This window comes from Ranitomeya variabilis, chromosome 5 (assembly GCF_051348905.1).
Source record: "Ranitomeya variabilis isolate aRanVar5 chromosome 5, aRanVar5.hap1, whole genome shotgun sequence".
Lineage (NCBI taxonomy): Eukaryota > Metazoa > Chordata > Amphibia > Anura > Dendrobatidae > Ranitomeya > Ranitomeya variabilis.
This window is the reverse complement of record NC_135236.1, coordinates 80,094,040-80,117,623: the sequence shown is the minus strand read 5'-3', so window position 1 is coordinate 80,117,623 and position 23,584 is coordinate 80,094,040. Positions and strand designations below refer to the sequence as shown.

Genomic DNA, 23,584 nt, shown 5'->3' with positions numbered 1-23,584 from the left:
TTCTTTGAGACCGTGTATAGATTATCGCCTTCTGAATAAAATCACAGTCAAATTTCAGTATCCTTTGCCACTATTGTCTGATTTGTTTGCTCGGATTAAGGGTGCCAGTTGGTTCACCAAGATAGATCTCCGTGGTGCGTATAATCTTGTGCGCATTAAGCAGGGAGATGAATGGAAAACAGCATTTAATACGCCCGAAGGCCATTTTGAGTACTTGGTGATGCCTTTTGGACTCTCTAATGCTCCTTCTGTGTTTCAGTCCTTCATGCATGACATTTTCCGAGAATATCTGGATAAATTTATGATTGTTTATCTGGATGACATTTTGGTTTTTTCTGATGATTGGGAGTCCCATGTGAAGCAGGTCAGGATGGTGTTTCAGGTCCTGCGTGCTAATGCTTTATTTGTGAAGGGCTCAAAATGCCTCTTCGGAGTACAGAAGGTCTCCTTTTTGGGTTTTATTTTTTCTCCTTCTACTGTGGAGATGGACCCAGTCAAGGTCCAGGCTATTCATGACTGGACTCAGCCCACGTCTGTTAAGAGTCTTCAGAAGTTCTTGGGTTTTGCTAATTTTTACCGTCGTTTCATCGCTAATTTTTCTAGTGTGGTTAAACCTTTGACGGATTTGACCAAGAAGGGCTCTGATGTGACTAATTGGTCTCCTGCGGCCGTGGAGGCCTTTCGGGAGCTTAAGCACCGGTTTTCTTCAGCTCCAGTCTTATGTCAGCCAGATGTCTCTCTCCCCTTCCAGGTCGAGGTTGATGCTTCCGAGATTGGAGCAGGGGCTGTTTTGTCGCAGAGAAGCTCTGAGGGCTCTGTGATGAAGCCGTGTGCTTTCTTTTCAAGAAAGTTTTCGCCTGCCGAGCGAAATTATGATGTTGGTAATCGGGAGTTGTTGGCTATGAAGTGGGCATTTGAGGAGTGGCGACATTGGCTCGAAGGAGCTAAACATCGTGTGGTGGTCCTGACTGATCACAAAAATCTGATTTACCTCGAGTCTGCCAAGCGCCTGAATCCTAGACAGGCTCGTTGGTCATTGTTTTTCTCCCGTTTCAACTTCGTGGTCTCATACCTGCCTGGTTCGAAGAACGTGAAAGCTGATGCACTTTCTAGGAGTTTTGTGCCTGACTCTCCGGGAGTTTCTGAGCCGGCTGGTATTCTCAGAGGGAGTGATTTTGTCTGCCATTTCTCCAGATTTGCGACGAGTGCTGCAGAAATTTCAGGCGGATAGACCTGACCGTTGTCCACCAGAGAGACTGTTTGTCCCGGATAGATGGACCAGCAGAGTTATTTCCGAGGTTCATTCTTCGGTGTTGGCGGGTCATCCTGGGATTTTTGGTACCAGAGATTTGGTGGCTAGGTCCTTCTGGTGGCCTTCCTTGTCGCGGGATGTGCGTTCCTTTGTGCAGTCTTGTGGGATTTGTGCTCGGGCTAAGCCTTGCTGTTCTCGTGCCAGCGGTTTGCTTTTGCCTTTGCCTGTCCCGAAAAGGCCTTGGATGCACATTTCCATGGATCTTATTTCGGATCTGCCAGTATCTCAGAAAATGTCTGTCATCTGGGTGGTGTATGATCGTTTTTCCAAGATGGTCCATTTGGTGCCCTTGCCTAAGCTGCCTTCCTCCTCCGATTTGGTTCCTCTATTTTTTCAGAATGTGGTTCGCTTGCAATGCATTCCTGAAAATATTGTGTCTGATAGAGGATCCCAGTTTGTGTCCAGGTTTTGGCGAACTTTTTGTGCTAAGATGGGCATTGATTTGTCTTTTTCGTCGGCCTTCCAGCCTCAGACTAATGGCCAAACCGAGCGAACTAATCAGACGTTGGAGACTTATTTGAGATGTTTTGTTTCTGCTGATCAGGATGATTGGGTGACTTTTTTGCCATTGGCCAAGTTTGCCCTTAAAGGGAACCTGTCACCACGTTTTTGGAAGATGGGATAAAAATAGCGTTAAATAGGGGCAGAGGTGGGCGTTACATTAGTGTGTGTGTTATGCGTTTATTACCCACCTAAGTTGCCGAAATAACTTTGCAAAGTCTCCGTTTTCGCCTGTCAATCAGGCTGGTCAGGTCACATGGGCGTGGTGTCTTCACCCAGATTTGGCGTAGTTTTCCGTTGGTGGCGTAGTGGTGTGCGCATGCCCAAAGTCCGGAATCCTCTTCCAGGGGATTTAAAATAGCGCGGTGTTCGTTATTGCATTGGTGATCGGTGGGCGCGGCCATCTTCCTTTGGCCGCGCGTGCGCAGAAGCGGCGCTCTGCTGGCCGCGGCTTCAGGAAAATGGCCGCGGGATGCCGCGCGTGCGCAGATGGATATCGCGGCGGCCATTTTCCTGAAGCCGCGGCCAGCAGAGCGCCGCTTCTGCGCACGCGCGGCCAAAGGAAGATGGCCGCGCCCACCGATCACCAATGCAATAACGAACACCGCGCTATTTTAAATCCCCTGGAAGAGGATTCCGGACTTTGGGCATGCGCACACCACTACGCCACCAACGGAAAACTACGCCAAATCTGGGGGAAGACAACGCCCATGCGACCTGACCAGCCTGATTGACAGGCGAAAACGGAGACTTTGCAAAGTTATTTCGGCAACTTAGGTGGGTAATAAACGCATAACACACACACTAATGTAACGCCCACCTCTGCCCCTATTTAACGCTATTTTTATCCCATCTTCCAAAAACGTGGTGACAGGTTCCCTTTAATAATCGGGCTAGTTCTGCTACCTTGGTTTCGCCTTTTTTCTGCAATTCTGGGTTCCATCCTCGTTTTTCCTCGGGTCAGGTTGAGTCTTCTGACTGTCCTGGGGTGGATTCTGTGGTGGATAGGTTGCAGCAGATTTGGAGCCATGTGGTGGACAATCTGAAATTGTCACAGGAGAGGGCTCAGCGCTTTGCCAACCGCCGCCGCGGTGTGGGTCCCCGACTTCGTGTTGGGGATTTGGTGTGGCTGTCTTCTCGGTATGTTCCTATGAAGGTTTCATCTCCTAAGTTTAAGCCTCGCTTCATCGGTCCTTATAAGATCTTGGAAATCCTTAACCCGGTGTCTTTTCGTTTGGATCTCCCGGCATCGTTTGCCATCCATAATGTGTTCCATAGGTCTTTGTTGCGGAGGTATGTGGTACCTGTGGTTCCTTCTGTTGAGCCTCCTGCTCCGGTGCTGGTCGAGGGCGAATTGGAGTACGTGGTGTAGAAGATTTTGGATTCTCGTATCTCTAGACGGAGACTTCAGTATCTGGTTAAGTGGAAGGGCTATGGTCAGGAGGATAATTCCTGGGTTGTCGCCTCTGATGTTCATGCGGCCGATTTGGTTCGTGCCTTCCACGCAGCTCGTCCTGATCGCCCTGGGGGTCTTGATGAGGGTTCGGTGACCCCTCCTCAAGGGGGGGTACTGTTGTGAACTCTATTTTTGGGCTCCCTCTAGTGGTCACAAGTGGTACTGTGTAGTGTTGTCTTTCTGCAGGTTGGCTTCATCACCTGGTTCGTTATCCTTGGTTGGTTTCCTATTTAGCTCACCTGGATACTCAGTTCCTTGCCTGCTATCAATGTATTCAGTGCTCTTCAGATTCCTGGTGACTACCTTGCTCCCAGTCTCTCCAAGACAAGCTAAGTTTTTGTTTGTTCAGTTTCTGATTATCAGCGTTCATCATGTTTTTTGTCCAGCTTGTTAAAATGTGATTTCTTACTTGCTGGTTGCTCTAGGGGACTGAGTTTCTCCCCCCACACCGTTAGTTGGTGTGGGGGTTCTTGAAATCTCAGTGTGGATATTTTGTAAGGGTTTTTTACTGACCGCATAGACCCCTTTTCTATTTTCTGCTATCTAGAATTAGTGGGCCTCTTTTGCTGAATCTGCTTTCACCCATGTGTATGTGCCTTCCTCTTACCTCACCGTTATTATCTGTTGGGGGCTTCTATATCTTTGGGGATTATTTCTCTGGAGGCAAGAGAGGTCTTTCTTTCTCTCTAGGGGTAGTTAGTTCCTCAGGCTGGCTCGAGACGTCTAGGATTTTAGACACGTTCACCGGCTGCCTCTAGTGTGGTTGGATAGGTTCAGTTTTGCGGTCAGTCCAGTTTTCCACCTCCCTAGAGCTTGTCCTATGTTTAGTCACCTTGCTGGAGTAATTTGTGATCCTCAACCACTAAGGATCATAACAGGGCATCTCCTGTGTACAGTGCTCTGTCTGGGGTATTCCAAAACTTTGTCTTATGGAAAATCCATTCTCTTCTTGATTTTGAGGAATGCTAAGGGTCATTGTCATGCTGAAAGGTAAAATTTATATTCATAGTAAGCTTTTAAACAGAGTCCTGGAGGTTTAGTTGCAAAATTGACTGATATTTGTAACTATTCATAATCATCTGCAGCTTGAAAAAAGGCCTAGTTCTAGCTGCTGAAAAACAGCCCTAAAGTATAATGCTGCCTCCACCATGCTTCACTGTGTGTATCGTGTTCATTTTGGTGATGCACAGTGATAGCTTTGTGCCAAATATACTTTTTGGATTTATGGCCAAACTTTTCAACCTTGGTTTCATCAGACCATAATACGGTTTCCCACATGCTATTAACAGACGTTATGTAGGTCTTGGCAAAACATAGCCGGGTTTGGATGGTTTTCTTTGTAAGAAAAGGCTTCTGTTTTGCCCACCTACCCTACATGCCAGATATATGAAGAATATGAGAGATAGTTGCCACATGCAGTACACAATGTGTTCTTCCCAGAAATTTTTGTAGCTCCCAGATTAATTTTCTTCTTCTCTTTTCATCAATTTTTGAGGCACGCCAAGTTCTAGGTAATATCTCGGTAGTAAGTAATTTTAGTTAATTTTTGATGATTCTCTTCTCACCATTTCATGGTATTTCTAATGCCTTGGAAATGTTTTTATACACTTCTCCTGACTAATAAGCTTCAATAATGAGATCCCTTTGCTGTGTTGTAAGCCGTTTAGGGACCATGGCTTTTGCTGTAAAGTGCAACTATGAAAATGTCAGAAAAATCCTACTAGAACAGCAAAACTTTATATGGGGTTAATCAGAATCGCTGTAAATCATGGCAGCTGTGTACTGACTCCTGTGTAACATAAGTTTAAATGTTATTGGCTAATTCAGAATGCAACCACCTCCCCAATTACTTATGCAACTACATTATTTAGTTTTGTTATTTTTATTTCCCCCCTCAAAATGATTACCTGTAGTTTCTGAATCGATTAGTACAGATTATGGGTGACATTAACGGTGGAAAAAGTTCTAAAATTATTCTTCTTGGTATTAGTTTTTATGACAATTTTAACAGAGGTATGTAGACTTTTTATATACACTGTACATTTACTGCGGTGACACGTGACTGTGCCAAATTCATTAACAGGTGAAGGAAAAAAAATTAAAGGTACTAAGTCAAATTTATTTCACAAATGTAGGTATGTGACGTGTCCTCCTTTTGTAGTGATTAGTCGCTTCACCCTCTGAGGCCGGTTTCACACGTCAGTGGCTCCGGTACGTGAGGTGACAGTTTCCTCACGTACCGGAGCCACTGACACACGTAGACCCATAAAAATCAATGCATCTGTGCAGATGTCATTGATTTTTTGAGGACCGTGTCTCCGTGTGCCAAACACGGAGACATGTCAGTGTTCGTGGGAGCGCACGTATTACACGGACCCATTAAAGTCAATGGGTCCGTGTAAAACACGGACCACACACGGACCTTCTCCGTGTGCAGTCAGTGTGGCGTGCAGGAGACAGTGCTACAGTAAGCGCTGTCCCCCCCACATGGTGCTGAAGCCGCCATTCATATCTTCCCTGCAGCAGCGTTTGCTGCATCGAAGATATGAATAATAGTGTTTAAAAGAAAGATCTATCTGTCCGCCTCCCTCCCACCCCCTGTGCGCCCCCCCTCTGTTCTGAAAATACTCACCCGCTCCCTCGTTGGCTGTCGATGCTTCCTGGTCTGGCCGCCCCTTCTACTGTATGCGTTCACGTGGGGCCGCAGACTAGAGTCATGAATATGTGGCTCCACCTCCCTTAGGGGTGGAGCCGCCTATTCATGACTGTAAATGAGCGGCCCCATGTGACCGCATACAGGAGAAGATGGGGCCAGACCAGGAAGCAGCGACAGCCAACGAGGGAGCGGGTGAGTATTTTCAGAACAGCGGGGGGGCGCACAGGGGGTGGGGGGGCGGCGGACAGATAGATCTTTATTTTAAACACTATTATTCATATCTTCTATGCAGCAAACGCTGCTGAACAGAAGATATGAATCGCGGCTTCAGCACGATGCAGTGTACCACACGCGTGGGTACCACATGCTCCATGTGGTACCCACTCGGCACACGGGCGGCACACGTGTGCCACACGTATGGCCTACGTGAGCTCACGGGCACACGGACACAGATAACTCCGGTACCGATTTTTTCTGGTACCGGAATTATCTGGACGTGTGGGACAGCTCTGAGTCTTCTGCACATCAGCTTCACTTCTTGATCCTACGACCTCACATTGGTCACACTTGGAATTATCTTTGTTTTTGTTTTCAAAATCCAAGTTTCCTATTCATAACTGTGCTCTGATCCACAACTTTTCTGTCAGGTAAGTTTACTTGACATTCCAACAATGGGTTGTGTTGACCCAAAAACTACTTGGTGTGCCTGGAATTGGGGGAGGGTGGTAGGTCTTGCTAAAATGTACCAACACCACTTAAAAACCAGTTCTACAATGGTGGTATCAGTTTCATCTTCAGGGAGTAAACGCCTCACTGGACTAGTCCTGGTCCATTAGCTTACAGCGAGGTGATGTATATCACTTCATTTTGCTCCAATATGTGCAGTTTCATAAGGAGTTTGTGTAATTTGATGAAAAGTATGGTCAAATGTTTATATGTTACAAACTCTGCAGTGAAGTTATGGCTGGTGGAAGTCTTCATGGCGGCCTGGGCTAGGTGGAAAATATGGATTTATCTACACTGTGGTTTCTTATATGGTCTACAGAAATTACAGAGATCTCTATTTCATCACAGCATAGTGGTATTATCTTATTTTGGTCTTTTCTAGAGGGTTTTTGTTTTTCATATCCTGAGCAGCATTTTCATCCGCTTAGGTCTGCTCTGGGATGTCTACAACCAGCATGAGCATGATGAGAATCTGCATTAGGAGCATTGAGAAGAAATCCACTCACCTCTGCAAACTCTGACGCCCTTTTTTTTACATTGGTAGTAATCTTTTATGCAGTGGCATGCAGTTTTCTTTTCGCAGCTTACATTTGAAGGGCAGATCCAGTTGTTTGGGCACAGTTTTTCACCTGATGGTAACATTGTTTGACATGATTACACAGTTAGTCACAGTTTTTTTGCATATTATTATTATGGTTGTTCCATATTGCGTTGGATATTGCATATAAATAAATTATTGATAACGGTATCGAGGCAGATAAGTGACACAACAAAGTATAAACCAATAAATATCCAACGTAATATAACACAACCATAATAGTAATATACAAAAAAATGAACAAACAAATGAAATTCAATAAATATAAAACAAATATTTTTTATAATTCATCCCAAATGGAAATTCTGTATTTAAACTCAAAATCCAATATGCCCCTCGCAATGCTAGCAGTTTTTGCCAATTGCTACCTCTGAAAGGACAGAAATTGTGACATGTCGGCTTTATGAATGGTGGTGAAGCGTCTTATGGCTCCAGAGTACGTACTATTGTTATTGTGAATATTATCTATGTGCTCTGCAATGTGCTTTTTCATCTTGTCCAACATAACACATATTTCATGCTCCATAGAGTAAACCACATCATGTGGATCATAACTGATGAAAGATTTTTTTTTGTACATTACTATCATGGTAGTTTCATATTTCATTGGATATTTAATGGTTTATATTTTGTTGTGTCATATATCTGCCTCGATATTGTTGTCGTCAATTGCATTATGTGCATCTAGCCCAACCCGATTGAAGCGCACACCTGCATTAAGGTTTTCTAAATGTCAGTATTTTTTTTCACATTCTGATTGATTTTGGACTTATTCAGATTGCCTACCCATGATTCTGCTTTATATCCTATGACTAAGGCCCCTTTCACACATCAGGCTTTTGCCGTCAGGCACAATCCGGCAAATCTTGAAATAAAACAGATCCGGCAAAATTTGGCGCCGGATCCATTTTTTTCTCACGGACTTGTATTAGAGCCTCAGGTTTCATCCGTTTTTTGCCGGATCTGTCAAAAAATTGTCGGAGAGAAGGCACAGAGGAAAGTTTTTTGTGTCCGTCTAAAAAACGGGCAGCGACGGATCCGGTGCTATGCGGCTTTTGCTGTAATGGAAGCCTATGGCGCCGGATTCGTCAAATGAGTGAATCCGGCAACCGATTCCAGTTTTTTACATTGAGCATGCCCTGTAGCTGCATTTTCCATTCTCTCTCTCTCCTCCCTGGACAGCTAGTGCCCGGATATCAGCTAGTCGGATCCGGCAATAAAAAAAACCGGATCCATCGCATCAGTTTTTCACAATTTGCAACGGATCCGTTTTTTTCAAAAGTGGCCAGATTCAGCCTGACGGCAAGAACCTGATGTGTGAAAGGGGCCTAAGAGTGTCGGCGTGCACCAGAAACGCGTCAGGTTTTAACATGTGAATCGAATTCCAAGTTTTTATAATAAAGTTTTAATTTTGTATGAATTGTTGGATGGAAGTGCCAAATTTCTCCACGTTCATTTGATTTATTTCATCTTACCTCCCACAGTCCTACTTAATGGCTGAATGAGGTATGTTTGCTCACAATGCTACCCCTCTGACAACGGAGACAAGTCTCATGCAGTGTTTCTTCTCTCTGCAACCCATTATGACACATGACTTGGATGGGATGCAGTTTGAAATATGTAACAAAGGCAATTTTTTTACATTTTTGGAGAAGCCCTTCCTGCCGATGTCAACTTTCTTTCTGTGCTTTTATATTTCCTCCTCTCCTTCTAAGAGGCATAACTTTCTTATTTTTCTGTCATCATAGCTATATGAGGACTTGTTTTTTGGAGGACAAGTTGAAGCTTTCAATATACCATTTATTTTACCATACTATGTATAGGAAAGCATTAAACAAAATTCCAAGTGAAATGGTGAAGAAAAAACTAATTGGCATAATTTTTGGGCTTTGTTTTTATGTCATTCATTATTTGATAAAATTAACCTGAAAATATGATTCCTCGGGTCAGTATCACAGTGATAGCAAACTTGTATAGTTTTTTCTTTACTTAGGTGGTGAAACAAAATTAGAAATTTGTAAAAAAGAAATTGGATTGTATCGCCACTACAAGGAAACTTGTTACTTTTTAACTTTTTTGTCGATGAAGCTATATGTAGGCTTGATTTTTGCATGGTGATCTGACATGCTTATTGATATAATTTTGGGCACATATGACATTTTGATAGCTTCTTATTGCATTTTTGGGCGCAGCTCTAGATTCCAAAGATGCTAAATTCTAGTATTTTGCTTTCTCTATCTTTAAGACTCTTATCAATCTAGCTAATCAATGGGTGAAAATGTGTGTGATTCGTTTTTTTTTAATATTTTTAAAATCATTTTTTTCTTATTTAATTATTTGGTAAACTTTGGGGACTTTAACAAATTATGTCCAAAAAAAGGCTGGGAAATCGGCTCCTGGCTTAAGGTACCTTCACATTAAGCGACGCTGCAGCGATAGCGACAACGATTCCGATCGCTGCAGCGTCGCTGTTTGGTCGCTGGAGAGCTGTAACACAGACCGCTCTCCAGCGACCAACGATGCCGAAGTCCCCGGGTAACCAGGGTAAACATCGGGTTGCTAAGCGCAGGGCCGCGCTTAGTAACCCGATGTTTACCCTGGTTACCAGCGTAAAAGTAAAAAAAAAAAAACAGTACATACTCACCTTCACGTCCCCCGGCGTCCGCTTCCCTGCACTGACTGAGCGCCGGTCCTAAAGCAGAGCGGTGACGTCACCGCTGTGCTTTTACTTTCACTTTAGGGCCGGTGCTCAGTCAGTGCGGGAAGCGGACGCCGGGGGACGCGCAGGTGAGTATGTAGTGTTTGTTTTTTTTACTTTTTCGCTGGTAACCAGGGTAAACATCGGGTTACTAAGCGCGGCCCTGCGCTTAGTAACCCGATATTTACCCTGGTTACCAGTGTAAAACATCGCTGGCATCGTTGCTTTTGGTGTCAAACCTGATGATAAACGCCGGTCTGACGACCAAATAAACTTCTGAACTTTCTTCAACGACCAGCGATATCACAGCAGGATCCTGATCGCTGCTGCGTGTCAAACTAAACGATATCGCTATCCAGGACGCTGCAACGTCACGGATCGCTAGCGATATCGTTTAGTGTGAAGGTACCTTTAGTGCGTCCATCAATCTGCATGCCATAGATGTTGCAGTCAGAAACTGACACTAGCATTTAGGGGGTGAAGATCATTGATCAGACCACTACTCCGATTGCTTCTATTAATCTCATGTTCAGTATTTGATCAGTATTTTACATCAATATTTGTAAGTCAGGAGTGGAAGAAAAATACAGAAGTGGTGACGTGTTTCTATTTGCTTTCCTCCGATTGTTCCTCTCCAGATTTTGGCTTAGAAATACTGAGGTTAATTATTGACCAAATACTGAACGTGTGAACATGGTAACACAGCATCTGTTGGTTATGGTGTGGGATTAGCTCATCAGCCAACTCCATACATAGGGACCTGACGCTGGACATACCAGTCTAAATAACAAAAGACTGACTGGCACATCTGAGCTAGTGTGAATAGGTGCATACCAGGAGCAGCTACCTCCATATACAATATACAAAAAAAAGTTGCACTCTATCGTGCTAAAGCATGTCAATGTGAAATATATGAAATATGAATAGCAATACGGCTTCTGAACATTAGGAAAAAAATAAACGCTTTGAACATAATTTGGCCAAATCATGCCTGCCCATCAACCAACGTCAAGGTGGTCTCAAAAACCTGATGTATGGGTAGATAGGAAAGTGCAGTAAATAAAATCACCACATGTTGAAGGGTGCTCGGTCAGTAAGCCATTTTTATTAATGGCCTAACCTTATGATAGGCCATCAATATCTGATCTGTGTGGGTGCGACACCTAGCTCCCTGTTGATAAGCTGTTACAAGCCCTGGAAGTTCTCGGAAGCTGCCAGAACACAGCAGCTCCACCATTTCTATAGTAACCGAGTTCTACAGATCCATCTACTATTCACTGCCACTATAATATTGCTGGAGCTGCTTTGTTCTGAAAGCATCCAAGAACTTCTGGCCAGGGACAGGAAACAGCTAATTCTTGTCATGATTGCAACAATCCGTGATTCTGCAATTTGTCTGATCAGCTAAAGATAGGTGGACAAATATTTTCAGACCTTTAAGAAGTTCATCATCTTGTTGCATGGTGGTTACAGTATGCTGCGTGGTAGTTGCAACTTGCATGGTGGGTACAGCTGTGAATAAAAACATAGAATCAGCAGTGATTTAAGTAAATTATTTCCAAACGTTTTAGCCCATGGAACTACAAGTCAGTTGCAGAAATGACTCAAAAAACTCTGACCTATCTGTAAGCATTAGAGATGAGAGGATTAATCAGTGTCAAATTTACTGAAATTTGTGATTTAATGCAAAATCGAACAACTTGAGATTCAAATTGTGGTTCACAAAAATAAAAAACTTGCTTGGCCCCATTTCAGACACTGCTGAGGCATCCGAGAGCAGGCCAATGTCTTTTTGCAAGGCTGATCAAGATTCCTCATAATGCCCTGCAGCTGTGACATCTTACAGATTTCCATGCCTGGTATAGTGGTGGCCAGTATCTGGGACATCACAGATCACTGGTTCCCAGCAGAGAACAGTTTGTACAGTACAGTCTGTTTCCATCTCCAGAATAACTGGGTAAGTCTCTCCCTCCTCTTATGGTCAGCAGGGTCCTCTCTCATCTGTACAGTGTAAGCTCTTGTGATCAACGCGTCGTCTCTCTGTAACACCCCAGGTAACCGGTTGTTACAGTGATGTTGCCTTCCTTTCGGGGAGGACGATATCATGCTTGGAGGCAAGGAGGATTTCCTTTACCAGGTAAGCACCTACATTCAACACATTCTGAATCCAGGCCAGAAGGGGGAGCTCTGAATCCGGATTCAGGGGATCTCCCCCAGCTTTAGGTGTTCTGGTCTGGAGGAGGAGTTAAATTAGCCTGGAGCAGACAGTGAGGAGAGAGGAAGGAGAGCAGAGAGCGGAGCCGTGCAGCCAGGACAGTGCTGCTGCTCCAGGAAAGGAAGTGAACCCAAGGGGTTGAATGCAGTGAAGCATCAGAGGAAAGAAGTGTTATGACCCCAATGGCAGGGGGTCTCAGAGACAATAGCGAAGTCTGCAAACATAAAACCCAGCTCATAGGGCAGTGGTAACTGGGCTGACCATATACCTGAACCTAGCACACAAATAACAGCAGCCGGGGAACGTACCTACGTTGATTCTAGACGTCTCGCGCCAGCCGGAGAACTAACTAACCCTAGCAGGGAAAAGAAAGACCTTTCTTGCCTCCAGAGGAAATACCCCAAAAAGTTGGATACAAGCCCCCAACAAATAATAACGGTGAGGTAAGAAGAAAAGACAAACGCAAGAAATGAACTAGGTTTTAGCAAAGAGAGGCCCGCTAACTAATAGCAGAATATAGGAAGATGACTTATATGGTCAGCAAAAACCCTCACAAAAACTCCACGCGGAATATTCAAGAACCCCCGAACCGTCTAACGGCACGGGGGGAGAACATCCGCCCCCTAGAGCTTCCAGCAATATAAGGAATCACATTTAGTACAAGCTGGACAAAAATAAGAGCACAGAAAATAACCAAAAACAAGAAAGCAGAACGTAGCTTAATTTTGCAAAGAACCAGGACCAGCAGATAGGAGCAAACAGAAGGATCTGATTACAACGATGCCAGGCACCAGACTGAAAATCCAGGAAGTTCAAATAGCGACACCCCTGGACTAACGAGGCCAGGTGGATACCAAGCAAGGGAAGGAATATCAAAGTGTAATATCACTAGTGACCACAAGAGGGAGCCAAAAGGTCTAATTCACAACAGTACACCCCCCTTAAGGAGGGGTCACCGAACCCTCACCAAGACCACCAGGGCGATCAGGATGAGCAGTGTGAAAGGCACGAACCAAATCGGCCGCATGCACATCAGAGGCGACCACCCAGGAATTATCCTCCTGACCATAGCCCTTCCACTTGACCAGATACTGAAGCCTCCGCCTGGAGAGACGAGAATCCAAGATCTTTTCCACCACGTACTCCAACTCGCCCCCAACCAACACCGGAGCAGGAGGCTCAACAGAAGGAACCACAGGCACAACATACCGCCGCAACAAAGACCTATGGAACACGTTGTGAATGGCAAACGACACAGGAAGTTCCAAGCGAAAGGACACTGGATTAAGAATTTCCAAAATCTTATAAGGACCGATGAAGCAAGGCTTAAATTTAGGAGAGGAGACCTTCATAGGAACAAAGCGAGAAGACAGCCACACCAAATCCCCAACGCGAAGTCGGGGACCCACACCGCGGCGGCGGTTGGCAAAACGCTGAGCCTTCTCCTGTGACAACTTCAAGTTGTCCACCACATGATCCCAAATCCGCTGCAACCTATCCACCACAGAATCCACCCCAGGACAGTCAGACGGCTCCACATGTCCCAAGGAAAAACGAGGATGGAAACCAGAGTTGCAGAAAAATGGCGAAACCAAGGTAGCGGAACTAGCCCGATTATTAAGGGCAAACTCAGCCAACGGCAAGAAGGTCACCCAATCATCTTGATCTGCAGAAACAAAACATCTCAAATAAGCCTCTAGAGTCTGATTTGTTCGCTCAGTTTGGCCATTAGTCTGAGGATGAAAGGCAGATGAAAACGACAAATCAATGCCCATCTTAGCACAAAAGGATCGCCAGAACCTGGAAACAAACTGGGATCCTCTGTCAGACACGATATTCTCAGGAATGCCGTGCAAATGAACCACATTCTGAAAGAATAACGGAACCAGATCAGAAGAGGAAGGCAGCTTAGGCAAGGGCACCAAATGGACCATCTTGGAAAAGCGATCACATACCACCCAGATGACAGACATGCCCCGAGACACTGGAAGATCCGAAATGAAATCCATGGAAATGTGTGTCCAAGGCCTCTTCGGGACAGGCAAGGGCAAAAGCAACCCGCTGGCACGAGAACAGCAAGGCTTAGCCCAAGCACAAGTCCCACAGGACTGTACAAATGACCGCACATCCCGTGACAAGGAAGGCCACCAAAAGGACCTAGCCACCAAATCTCTGGTGCCAAAAATACCCAGATGCCCTGACAACACCGAGGAGTGAACCTCGGAAATGACTCTACTGGTCCATTTATCAGGAACAAACAGTCTGTCAGGTGGACAAGAGTCAGGTCTATCAGCCTGAAATCTCTGCAACACACGTCGCAAATCCGGAGAAATGGCCGACAAGATTACACCCTCTTTAAGAATACCAACTGGCTCTGAGGCTCCAGGAGAGTCAGGCACTAAGCTCCTAGAAAGAGCATCAGCCTTAACATTCTTTGAACCAGGCAGGTACGAGACCACGAAGTCAAAACGGGAGAAAAATAATGACCAACGGGCATGTCTAGGATTCAGGCGTTTAGCAGACTCGAGATACATCAGATTTTTGTGATCAGTCAAAACCACCACACGATGCTTAGCACCCTCGAGCCAATGACGCCTCTCCTCAAATGCCCACTTCATGGCCAACAACTCCCGATTGCCAACATCATAATTCCGCTCAGCAGGCGAAAATTTCCTAGAAAAAAAAGCACATGGTCTCATTACTGAGCAACCAGGGCTTCTCTGCGACAAAACGGCCCCTGCACCGATCTCAGAAGCATCCACTTCAACCTGAAAGGGAAGCGAGACATCAGGCTGACACAAAACAGGCGCCGAAGTAAACCGGCGCTTCAGCTCCTGAAAAGCCTCCACGGCTGCAGGAGCCCAGTTAGCAACATCAGAACTTTTCTTGGTCATATCCGTCAAAGGTTTAACAACGCTAGAAAAATTAGCGATAAAACCACGGTAGAAGTTAGCAAAACCCAAGAACTTCTGAAGACTCTTAACCGACGTGGGCTGAGTCCAATCATGAATAGCTCGGACCTTGACTGGGTCCATCTCCACAGCAGAAGGGGAGAAGATAAAACCCAAAAAGGGAACCTTCTGCACACCAAAGAGACACTTTGAGCCCTTAATAAACAAAGCATTCTCACGCAAAACCTGAAACACCATCCTGACCTGCCTTACATGGGAGTCCCAATCATCAGAAAAAACCAGAATATCATCCAGATAAACAATCATAAATTTATCCAGATACTTCCGGAAGATGTCATGCATAAAGGACTGAAACACTGAAGGAGCATTAGAGAGCCCAAAAGGCATCACCAAGTACTCAAAATGACCTTCGGGCGTATTAAATGCAGTTTTCCATTCATCTCCCTGCTTAATGCGCACAAGGTTGTACGCACCACGAAGGTCTATCTTGGTGAACCACTTGGCACCCTTAATCCGGGCAAACAAGTCCGACAACAGAGGCAAAGGATATTGAAATTTAACCGTGATTTTATTCAGAAGCCGATAGTCTATACAAGGTCTCAAAGACCCGTCTTTCTTGGCCACAAAAAAGAATCCCGCACCAAGAGGGGAAGAGGATGGACGAATATGTCCTTTCTCCAAAGACTCCTTTATATAAGAACGCATCGCGGCATGCTCAGGTACCGACAGATTAAATAATCGTCCCTTAGGAAACTTACTACCAGGAATCAAATCTATAGCGCAGTCACAGTCCCTATGAGGAGGAAGAGCACTGGACCTGGACTCACTGAATACATCCTGATAGTCAAACAAATACTCAGGAACTTCTGAAGGAGTGGAGGAAGCAATAGACACCGACGGGGAATCGCAATGAATTCCCTGACAACCCCAACTTGACACAGACATAGCCCTCCAATCCAAAACTGGATTATGGGCCTGTAACCATGGCAGACCCAAAACGACCAAATCATGCATCTTATGCAGAACAAGAAAACGAATCACCTCCCGATGTTCAGGAGTCATGCACATGGTCACTTGTGTCCAATACTGCGGTTTATTCTCCGCCAATGGCGTAGCATCAATTCCTCTAAGAGGAATAGGATTTTCTAAAGGCTCCAGGACAAAACCACAGCGCTTGGCAAACGACAAGTCCATAAGACTCAGGGCAGCACCTGAATCCACAAACGCCATAACAGGGTAGGAAGACAATGAACAAATTAAAGTCACAGACAAAATAAATTTATACTGCAAGTTACCAATGGCGACAGGACTAACAAACTTTGTTAGGCGTTTAGAGCATGCTGATATAACATGTGTAGAATCACCACAGTAAAAACACAACCCATTCTGACGTCTATGATTTTGCCGTTCAGTTCTAGTCTGAATTCTATCACATTGCATTAAGTCCGGTGTCTGTTCAGACAACACCGCCAGAGGATTAGCGGATTTGCGCTCCCGCAAACGCCGATCAATCTGAATGGCCAGCGTCATAGAATCATTCAGACTTGTAGGAATGGGGAAGCCCACCATCACATTCTTAATGGTTTCAGAAAGGCCATTTCTGAAATTTGCGGCCAGAGCGCACTCATTCCACTGAGTAAGCACGGACCATTTCCGAAATTTTTGGCAATACACTTCAGCTTCATCCTGGCCCTGAGAGATAGCCAGCAAAGCCTTCTCTGCCTGAATTTCAAGATTGGGCTCCTCATAAAGCAATCCGAGCGCCAGAAAAAACGCATCAATATTTGCCAATGCCGGATCTCCTGGCGCCAATGAGAAAGCCCAATCCTGAGGGTCGCCCCGCAAGAAGGAGATAACAATTTTAACTTGCTGAGCTGAGTCTCCAGACGAACGAGGTCTCAAAGATAGAAACAATTTACAATTATTCCTAAAATTCCTAAATTTAAATCGATCTCCAGAGAATAGCTCAGGAATAGGTATCTTAGGCTCTGACATAGGACTGCTAATAACAAAATCCTGAATGCCCTGCACATGTGCAGCAAGCTGATCCACACTAGTAATCAGAGTCTGAACATTCATGTCTGCAGCAGAGCTTCAAGCCACTCAGAGATAAAGGGGAAGAAGAAAAAAAAAAAAAAACCTCAGAACTTCTTTTCTTTTAATCCCACTTCTGCAATGCATTAACTATTCACTCGGCCTGGCATTCTGTTATGATCCCAATGGTAGAGGATCTCAGGGTTTTCAGCATAGTCTGCAAACATAAAAAACCAGCTCATAGGGAGGTGGTAACTGAGCTGACCGCATACCTGATCCTAGCCCACAACTAATAGCAGCCGGGGAACGTACCTACGTTGGTTCTAGACGTCTCGCGCCAGCCGGAGAAGTAACTAACCCTTTCAGAGAAAATCAGACCTCACTTGCCTCAAGAGAAAGGTACCCCAAAGTAAAGACACACCCCCAACAAATAATAACGGTGAGGTAAGAAGAAAGGACAAACGTAAGTATGAACTAGATTCAGCAAAGAGAGGCCCACTATATAATAGCAGAAATATAGAAAGCGGACTTATGCGGTCAGCGAAAAACCCTACAAAAATATCCACGCTGAATATCCAAGAACCCCCGCACCGACTAACGGTGTGGGGGGAGAATATCAGCCCCCTTAGAGCTTCCAGCAAAATCAGGAATCACATTATGAACAAGCTGGACAAAAAACAGAACAATGCAAATGAACAAAAATAAGAAAGCAGGACTTAGCTTATCTTGCAAAAATCAGGACCAGTAGACAGGAGCAACCAGACAAGGACTGATTACATTGATGCCAGGCAATGGACTAAGAATCCAGGAAGTTTAAATAGGAACACCCAGGGTCTAACGAACCAGGTGACTACCAACCTGGGGAAAGAAAATCCAAGAGCCATACCGCTAGTGACCACAAGAGGGAGCCAAAAAGTATAGTTCACAACAGTGGCTCAAGTCTTCTCTGGGTGATGAATTTTCTTCAACGTTCGCTGTGGAAAGAGCTCATCGAGTACCCACAAAGCCTCTCCCACCCGGGGCCCCACCTAGACCTTTTCTGGCACGGATTCTTAACTGCAAGGACAGAGATACGATTTTGCGACTGGCATGGCAAAATAGCCCTATTAAATTTAATAACGCTGTGGTCTCAATCTTTCCAGATTTTTCCATGGAACTCCAGAAGCAAAGGGCCAGATTTATGGAGATCAAGAAGCAACTCAGAGACAGAAACATCATCTACTCAATGATCTACCCGGCTCGACTCCAAGTTGTCCATAAAGGTTCTTCTGTGTTCTTCACGGATCCAGCGGAGGTAGCTGAATGGCTACGATCTCATGGTGTCACGGGGGAACTAGGTGAGCGAGAGCTAATAACCCGGGCCCCTCATACTAGGGAAATCCTGACTGACCCTCTACCTGAAGTTTACACTGATGGTGTGCATGTCCAGGCCTCGAACCTCACCCTGTCTCCTGTTTCAACCCTAGGCTGAAACCTCTGCCCACCACCCAGTGAAGAGGTAATATACCAATACCCACAGTTAGCACAGACAAGGATAAAGGAAAATATACACCACGCCGCAGTCACTCAGGAATACACTATAAATGTGCAGGGCAAAATAAATACAAATATAGGAAGGAGTAAATAAGACTAAGGAAAATACACCACCAGCAACGAATCTCCAACAACCAGCTCTCCACTCCAGACCGAGATAACAGTGCACAAGACAGAAGCTATAATCGGCGACTCCCAATGATCAGGAGAACTATTTAAAGGCAATGGGCATGGCCCAGCTTCCAATCCGAGGATCAGGTAAATTAACCCCGGAAAAGCTAGATAAAATCTAGCCGACGCCAATGAGCAAATAGTGGTCAAAAGCGGAGTTACCGCTGTCTGTCGAACGACCTGGTCTGAACAGCGTCCGACATGACACATGGGGCGTCTTGTGCAAAGGAATCCTAAATGAATCTAGTCAAGTAAAATCCTTCTGATTACTAAATGTGAAGCTCTCTCAGGAAATGTCCAGATTACCAACAATACCGGACGCTGTATCTTTCTTGATAACAGGAGCACAGGACGTTGCTCCTATACTGTTTGGTTCTTGTTTAACTTTTCCTTTCCTATTGGTTTTCTTTGTTATTTAAGTAGAAACTGCCGCCGACGATATTCTTGTTTACTATGTGCTACCTTTGACCTTTGCCTGAGTAACAACGCATACCATATTTGGATAAGTAAACATGGGATCTGAAATAGTATGTATGACATGGAATGTACGAGGTATTAAGTCCCCCCTAAAGAAAATTAAGGTTTTTTCGGAGGTCAGACGCCACCACCCTCATATAGTAGCTTTGGTAGAGACACATCTGACCAGAGATACAGCCCGATGTGTGCAGAAACCATGGGTACAATGGTATATACACACTTTCCACACTAGCTACTCGAGAGGAGTATCATTACTAATACATAGAGATGTCAGATGGGAGGCTAGAGAGGCCCGAAGGGATTCTGAAGGCCGGTTTGATTTTGTGCATGCGCTAATTAATTCTAACGAATATGTAATTTTATATATCTACAACCCTCCCCTGGCTAATATGTCAATCCTCCAGATGGCGATGAGCTTTGCTTTAAACTATCCAGACGCACAAGTCATTTCTATGGGAGATTTTAATTTAGCTATGGATAATAGCCTTGATAGATTGAGATTGGATGATGAGAGATCGGGGGAGCCCCCCTCCTTGATCCCGACCCAGCTGGCATCATTTATGGAGGGCAGTGGATGGTTGGACCTGTGGCGAATGCGTCACCCTGGAGTGAAAGGGTATACCTGCCACTCATCTACCAAACGGTCCCTGTCTCGTATAGACTACATATTCAGTTTCAGCGGGTTGGCGACGTGGGTGGATAGTGTGGAACATGGTAATAGGGGGATATCAGACCATAGCCCGATCATACTCGATCAAAACTCGATCAAACTCAAATTTGGGCAACCAAGGAGTGGTGTGGTCTGGAAACTGAACCCCTTTTGGTTGAAACTAATGGATCATAATGACAGAACAGTGGACTAGTTGAACTGTTTCATCTCGTCCCACCCAGAACCCCAGAATGTCAATTTACACTGGGATACTCTCAAGGCATACTTGAGAGGATTTTTGTCTTCCACAATTTCATATATAAAGAGAGTGACTTCGAGAGAGGATGATGAGGTGGAAGAGAGACTGAAAGATGCAGAGGCTGCATATATATCTAGCCAAACTAGTGGTAATAGAATTGAGTGGTTGACCTCACAGAGACTGTATACTCAGCACATGGACACCAAGTCTAAGCGTAAGCTATTCTTCGCACGTCAGTCATATTTTGAGTTGGGAAATCAAACTGGTAAATTTCTAGCCTATCTGGTGCGTCAACATAATACATCTAATACAATACTGCAGATTCGTGCACCAGACGGTCTATTGATGTCCACAACAGAAAGAATACTTCACTGTTTTTATGACTATTATGAGTCATTGTATAACTCCAAGAGTGGCCTCGGTGTTTCGCAATGTTTAGATTATCTGTCAGATGTAACATGACCCACACTGAATCCCACTCAACGAGATTTTATGGATGCTAAATTTACATTGGAGGAGGTAGAATATGCAATAATGGATATATCCTCTGGGAAAGCTCCCGGGCCGGACGGGTTTCCCGTTGAGCTATACAAAAGATATCTGGATATACTAGCGCCACTCCTATTGAAAGTATTCCAGGGTATATGGGAGGGAGGATATATGCCCGAAACCTTCTATGAAGCACATATTGTCATACTCAAAAAAGAGGGGAAGGACCCTCTGGAATGTGGCTCCTATCGACCCATATCGTTAGTTAATGTAGACTATAAAATCTTCACTAAAATCCTGGCCATTAGACTAAATTCCATTATTCTAGATCTTATTCATTCAGATCAGACTGGCTTTATGCCGGGAAAAAATACCTCTATTAACATCAGGCGAGTTCAATCAATAATTCAATATAGCTTTTTGGTGTCTGATAACAATTGGGCATTAGCATCCTTGGATGCGGCTAAGGCCTTTGATTCTCTCGAATGGCCCTTTTTGTCAGCATGTTTACAGAAGTATGGCTTTGGAGATAAGTTTCTAAGGTGGGTCAATGTATTATATATGAAGCCTAAGGCGCGCATAATCATAAATGGTTCCATCTCTAAGTCCCTCTCATTATCTAGGGGAACTCGCCAGGGGTGCCCCCTCTCGCCGACTCTTTTTGCTCTTGCAATAGAGGCACTGGCAATACGTATGAGATCCTCTCCTGATATCAAGGGCATAGATATAGCGGGTCGGGTGGACACCATCGGCCTATATGCTGACGATATGGTGATATTTATGGATAAGGCTGAGGAAACACTACCCAAAGTGATTGCTACCATAGATGTCTTTAGTAAATACTCCGGCCTGTATATAAACTGGGACAAATCTGCTCTATTGCCTCTCTCTTGTGCCCCAATGCCAAATCTTGAAACTCTGTCCTTACTACCTGTCGTATCCAATTTCAAATACTTGGGTATCTATATGTCTCAAAATAGTAACTCTGATCTGCGTCTCAATGTCTACCCATTACTAGATTTGGTCAAATCCAAATTTGCATCTTGGAACAAACTTCCACTATCTGTTGCAGGCCGTATTAACCTAATAAAAATGATTTTACTCCCGAAACTTAGTTATTGCCTTCAACATAGTGCAGTGCCGGTACCTAAGTCCCTCTTTACAAATTTAAATTCCCAGACTACTTCCTTTATATGGGGGAAATCTTGACCCAAACTTAGACTGTCTGTTTTGCAGAGGCCTAAACGGGGGGGGTGGAGCGGCATTACCGGATTTTTTTCTATATTACCTGGCAGGCTAAAGCATTGGACACGTGGATGCCTGGTGGTTGTCTCCCTAACTCTGAACATCATCTGCTTCATTCTGCTCAGGTGGAGTGTCCATTGAGTTTTTTAGAAACAGAAAAAATGAGTACCCCTCACCCACTACCCATGCTCCGATTGGCACGATTGGTCTGGAGACAAATTCAAAAAGTTGTGGGATTTACAGATATTATTGCTGAAATGCCCTTGTGGAAAAATAACTACTTTCCGGCTCTGCTAAACCACCCGTCCACTGATTTTTGGGTGATGCATGGTGTTACCTCGGTGGGGGATTTACATAACCAGGGAACCTTTGTGTCCTTTGAACAATTGCAGTCTAAGTACGATATTCCAAGATCCCAATTTTTTCGTTACTTACAATTAAGATCAGCTTTCCAGTCATACATGAGGGGGGTGGACATAGGCCGCACAATTTCGTCTTTACCTCTGATAGGAATCCTCAAATCCCAGGGACCCCAGGGCCTTATTTCTTCCTTATATACCTATATGTTGTCAGCGGGGACGGGATCAATTATAGGACTTATCAAAGGGAGGTGGGAGAGACTCATCTCTGATGTACAGGAGGAAGAATGGGAGGAAATTTTAGAGTCTCCACTTACAGTATCCCCATCGGTCAATAATAGAATGACACAATTATATATATCAATCGTATTTGACTCCCATACGGCTTTTTTACCCCTTTCTGACATATGACGTACTATCCCGTCGAGGTGGGGTGGGCCCGTATGACCACCGACTGAATAGTACGTCATACGCGATCGACCGCGCTCACGGGGGGAGCGCGGCCGATCGCGGCCGGGTGTCAGCTGCATATCGCAGCTGAAATCCGGCACTATGTGCCAGGAGCGGTCACAGACCGCCCCCGGCACATTAAACCCCGGCACACCGCGATCAAACATGATCGCAGTGTGCCGGCGGTATAGGGAAGCATCGCGCAGGGAGGGGGCTCCCTGCGGGCTTCCCTGAGACCCCCAGAGCAACGCGATGTGATCGCGTTGCTGCGAGGGTCTCTTACCTCTTCTTCGCTGCAGGTGCCTGGATCCAAGATGGCCACGGCATCCGGGTCCTGCAGGGAGGGAGGTGGCTTACCGAGTGCCTGCTCAGAGCAGGCGCTGGTAAGCCTGCAGAGCTGTGAGGCAGATCGGTGATCTGACAGAGTGCTGTGCACACTGTCAGATCACTGATCTGTGATGTCCCCCCCTGGGACAAAGTAAAAAAGTAAAAAAAAAAATTTCCACTTGTGTAAAAAAAAAAAAAAAAAATTCAAAATAAAGAAAAAAATATATATATATTATTCCCATAAATACATTTCTTTATCTAAATTAAAAAAAAACAATAAAAGTACACATGTTTAGTATCACCGCGTCCATAACGACCTACCCTATAAAACTGTCCCACTAGTTAACCCCTTCAGTAAACACCGTAAGAGAAAAAAAACGAGGCAAAAAACAACGCTTTATTACCATACTGCGGAACAAAAAGTGGAATAACACGCGATCAAAAAGACAGATATAAATAACCATGGTACCGCTGAAAACGTCATCTTGTCCTGCAAAAAACAAGCCACCATACAGCA

At 44.8% G+C, this 23,584-nt stretch overlaps 1 protein-coding gene across 1 annotated transcript in view; it reads right to left on the bottom strand.

Moving 5' to 3' along the window:
• The window catches only part of LOC143774866 (adhesion G protein-coupled receptor E3-like), a 123,845-nt gene that overhangs the window by 82,750 nt on the left and 17,511 nt on the right, over nt 1–23,584 (bottom strand). The window contains exons 2-3 of the mRNA XM_077262636.1: nt 11,382–11,459; nt 7,158–7,280 (exon numbers count right to left, since the gene is read on the bottom strand). Of these exons, the coding sequence (XP_077118751.1) occupies nt 7,158–7,280; nt 11,382–11,459 (201 nt within the window). The remainder of the gene's footprint in view (nt 1–7,157; nt 7,281–11,381; nt 11,460–23,584) is intronic.